Raw genomic sequence first — 3,902 nt, 5'->3', positions numbered from 1 at the left:
TGCTGGCGTCCCACCTGCTCACACTCGGAGTCGGGTGAGGAACCCCGAACATGGCGGAAGCTAGCTGCAGTTGCTAAGCTGTGATTGGACAGCTGTTGTTAGGGGGAGGGGTTTATTAAACGCTGAACCGTCTTTTCTTACTTCCTCTTTTCAGGATCTACATAGGGAAGCGTCTGGCCGCCTCTACGAGCAGCACGCTGTGACGCCGGCCCTCGGCCCTGCGCTAACAGTCCAGTACGGCTGCTAGCGCTAACAGTCCAGTACGGCTGCTAGCGCTAACAGTCCAGTACGGCTGCTAGCGCTAACAGTCCAGTACGGCTGCTAGCGCGCTAACAGTCCATTAAGGCTGCTAGCGCGCTAACAGTCCATTAAGGCTGCTAGCGCTAACAGTCCAGTACGGCTGCTAGCGCTAACAGTCCATTAAGGCTGCTAGCGCGCTAACAGTCCATTAAGGCTGCTAGCGCTAACAGTCCAGTACGGCTGCTAGCGCGCTAACAGTCCAGTACGGCTGCTAGCGCTAACAGTCCATTAAGGCTGCTAGCGCGCTAACAGTCCATTAAGGCTGCTAGCGCTAACAGTCCAGTACGGCTGCTAGCGCGCTAACAGTCCAGTACGGCTGCTAGCGCGCTAACAGTCCAGTACGGCTGCTAGCGCGCTAACAGTCCAGTACGGCTGCTAGCGCGCTAACAGTCCAGTACGGCTGCTAGCGCGCTAACAGTCCAGTACGGCTGCTAGCGCGCTAACAGTCCAGTACGGCTGCTAGCGCGCTAACAGTCCAGTACGGCTGCTAGTGCTAACAGTCCATTACGGTTGCTAGCGCTAATAGTCCATTGCGGGTGCTAGCGCTAACAGTCCAGTACGGCTGCTAGTGCTAACAGTCCATTGCGGGTGCTAGCGCTAACAGTCCATTACGGCTGCTATGGCGCTAACAGTCCATTAAGGCTGCTAGTGCGCTAACAGTCCATTAAGGCTGCTAGTGCGCTAACAGTCCATTAAGGCTGCTAGTGCGCTAACAGTCCAGTACGGCTGCTAGTGCGCTAACAGTCCATTAAGGCTGCTAGTGCGCTAACAGTCCATTAAGGCTGCTAGTGCGCTAACAGTCCATTAAGGCTGCTAGTGCGCTAACAGTCCATTAAGGCTGCTAGTGCGCTAACAGTCCATTAAGGCTGCTAGTGCGCTAACGGTCCAGTACGGCTGCTAGCGCTAACAGTCCAGTCAGGCTGCTAGCGCTAACAGTCCATTAAGGCTGCTAGCGCTAACAGTCCATTACGGCTGCTAGTGCGCTAACAGTCCAGTACGGCTGCTAGCGCTAACAGTCCATTGCGGGTGCTAGCGCGCTGACAGTCCATTAAGGCTGCTAGCGCGCTAACAGTCCATTAAGGCTGCTAGCGCTGACAGTCCATTAAGGCTGCTAGCGCTAACAGTCCATTAAGGCTGCTAGCGCTAACAGTCCATTAAGGCTGCTAGCGCTAACAGTCCAGTCAGGCTGCTAGCGCTAACAGTCCAGTCAGGCTGCTAGCGCTAACAGAGCATTGCGGGTGCTAGCGCTAACAGTCCAGTCAGGCTGCTAGCGCTAACACGCCTCCTTCCTCCTCCCTCTGTCTCTCCGTCAGCACCGATGAGTCGGACTGAGGTCACTTTCACTTTCCAGCAGAATATCTCTGCTCTCCAGCGGCTTCACCCGAGGAGAGGTTGGGCAGAAGGAAGGAGAGAGCTAGCTTCAGTCAGCCAGAACAATAAATCCCTTTGATTGGAGAAGATGAAAGCGGTGATTTGGGAACAGTTTGTTGGGACGAGGTGAGACAGATAAGATGTGGTAGAACTCCTCCCCAACCTTCAAAAAAGCAAAATGTCGTCCGTCCACCTTAACGACCTGGAAGCGGCTCCGGCTTCCTGTCTGACGTCGTATCTCATGTAGACACTCGTAGCTGAGTGAACGTAGGAAACCAATTCTATACTTGACCACCGACAGACAATCATGATTAAACTTCACTCCTCAAAACCTTCAACGTGCCTCTAAGGTCTTTTATTCTTCTGTTCCAGTCTCCTGCTGGCAGAGTTCACACATGTTCACCTCCTTCAGTCACTGCAGGAAAGAGCACAGAACAACCCGGCTCGTCACTCGTATCGTGTGTGCAAGGTATTTAGGTATTTTTAGTTTTGTCTGGAGATTATGTGCAGGCCGTCCAGAAAACAGCAAGAGGAAGCACTTTGCCAACCCGCTGTGTTGTTGACATCATGCAGAAGAAGCAGAGCATCTGTTTACAGTTTGTTTTCCACAGGAGGAAACTGCTCTGTTGGTTTGTCCTGATGCGCTCTTCATCGCTCTTCATCGCTCTTCATCGCTGGTCTCCAGCAGCAGAGACTCCTCCTCTTGTCTCATGACATCACGCTGTCTCTTTCCATCTGCCGTCGCCATTTCTTACCTCACGACAACCTTTTCTCTTTTTTCACAATGAGCTGCAGCTTGACCAGTCAAGCGTTTGACATTTTAGTGGTTTCCCATAAACCAGAGAGCCGTTTCCTCTGAACATCTCATGAAAGTAGCTCCAGAACAAACGGCCAAGAAGCAAACGGAGGTTTTGCTGCGAGTTTATCCTCCGTTTGATGTGAAGCTGCTGCTGAGCTCATTAAGCTGCTGCTGGATCACCGAGCTGACGATGCAACACGCAGCACCTGGTTTACATTCACACACTAAACACACACACACACTGAACACACACACACACTGAACACACACACACACACACACTGAACACACACACACACTGAACACACACACACACTGAACACACTCACACACACACTGAACACACACACACACTGAACACACACACTGAACACACACACACACACTGAACACACACACACACACACTGAACACACACACACACACTGAACACACACACTGAACACACACACACACACTGAACACACACACACACTCACACACTGAACACACACACACACACACACACACTGAACACACTCACACACTGAACACACACACACACTGAACACACACACACACTGAACACACACACGCGTCAGCGTTGCCAAGTCACATGTACATGTTTGCTTTCATACAACAGGAAGCACTCAGTCGAGAGGGGAGATGTTTTCATGTCATCGTCCGTCACTATATAATAATATATTTATGTCATTTTTCCAGTTAGGACTTTCAGTTAAATGGTTAAATTCTGGAGTTCAACGACGCGTCATACCCGACGCTACACACAAAACAACACACAAAACAACACACAAAACAACACGTCTTCTGTTTTAAACTCATGATGAAATACAAAAACAGATTTCTGTCCGTCACGGCTTCACGGTCCTGCTGGAAACAGATGCATGAAAACACACAGCTAGCTCTCAGAAGCTAAGCTAGCTGTGACCGGTCTCCATGACAACTGTACACAAACACGCGACAGCTGTTTGTTGTTTGTTGACTGAAAACAGATCGAGGTCTGAAGAGGTGAAAGCAAAGATCTCCACCAGGTGAGTCTGCAACAACCACAGCTGATGTTTTACTGTGAACTCAACACACAGGAGCACCACAATAACAATAATAATAATAATAATAATAATAATAATAACAATAATATGCAGTTTGGTGCAGCAATATGCTGCCAGATTAGCCGCGGACAGACACACAGATGCACAGTCACGCACACAGTCACACTCGATTAATCCCATCATCTCCGGCTGCGATAATAATCATAAGAAATTGACTAAAATACTCCGATAGTTTCTTTCTCCTCTCAGGTCTCTTTGACAGTGAATTACATCACAAACTAAAGAAGTCATCGTACGGATGTGACCAGAGTGACCCAAAGCCATGACCTCATCGCCTCAGCTTGACCTTCAGCTTGACCCTCAGCTTGACCTTCAGCGTGACC

The 3,902-nt window shown here is 49.9% G+C and overlaps 1 protein-coding gene across 4 annotated transcripts in view; it reads left to right on the top strand.

The window, feature by feature from the left end:
• Positions 1–2,009, top strand: part of zgc:73226 (uncharacterized protein LOC402792 homolog) — a 38,317-nt gene extending 36,308 nt beyond the window's left edge. For all 4 annotated transcript variants that reach the window (XM_068573395.1, XM_068573392.1, XM_068573393.1 and 1 more), the window contains 3 exons: positions 1–34; positions 155–234; positions 1,614–2,009. The exon at positions 1–34 is cut by the window's left edge and continues 113 nt beyond it. In XM_068573395.1, the coding sequence (XP_068429496.1) occupies positions 1–34; positions 155–203 (83 nt within the window). In that variant the 3' untranslated portion in view covers positions 204–234; positions 1,614–2,009. The remainder of the gene's footprint in view (positions 35–154; positions 235–1,613) is intronic.
• Positions 2,010–3,902: the final 1,893 nt, after the last annotated feature.

Source organism: Clinocottus analis, unplaced genomic scaffold, assembly GCF_023055335.1.
Source record: "Clinocottus analis isolate CAN_PGR_092001 unplaced genomic scaffold, fCliAna1.0.p SCAF_13, whole genome shotgun sequence".
Lineage (NCBI taxonomy): Eukaryota > Metazoa > Chordata > Actinopteri > Perciformes > Cottidae > Clinocottus > Clinocottus analis.
This window is presented reverse-complemented; position numbering and strand designations above follow the sequence as displayed.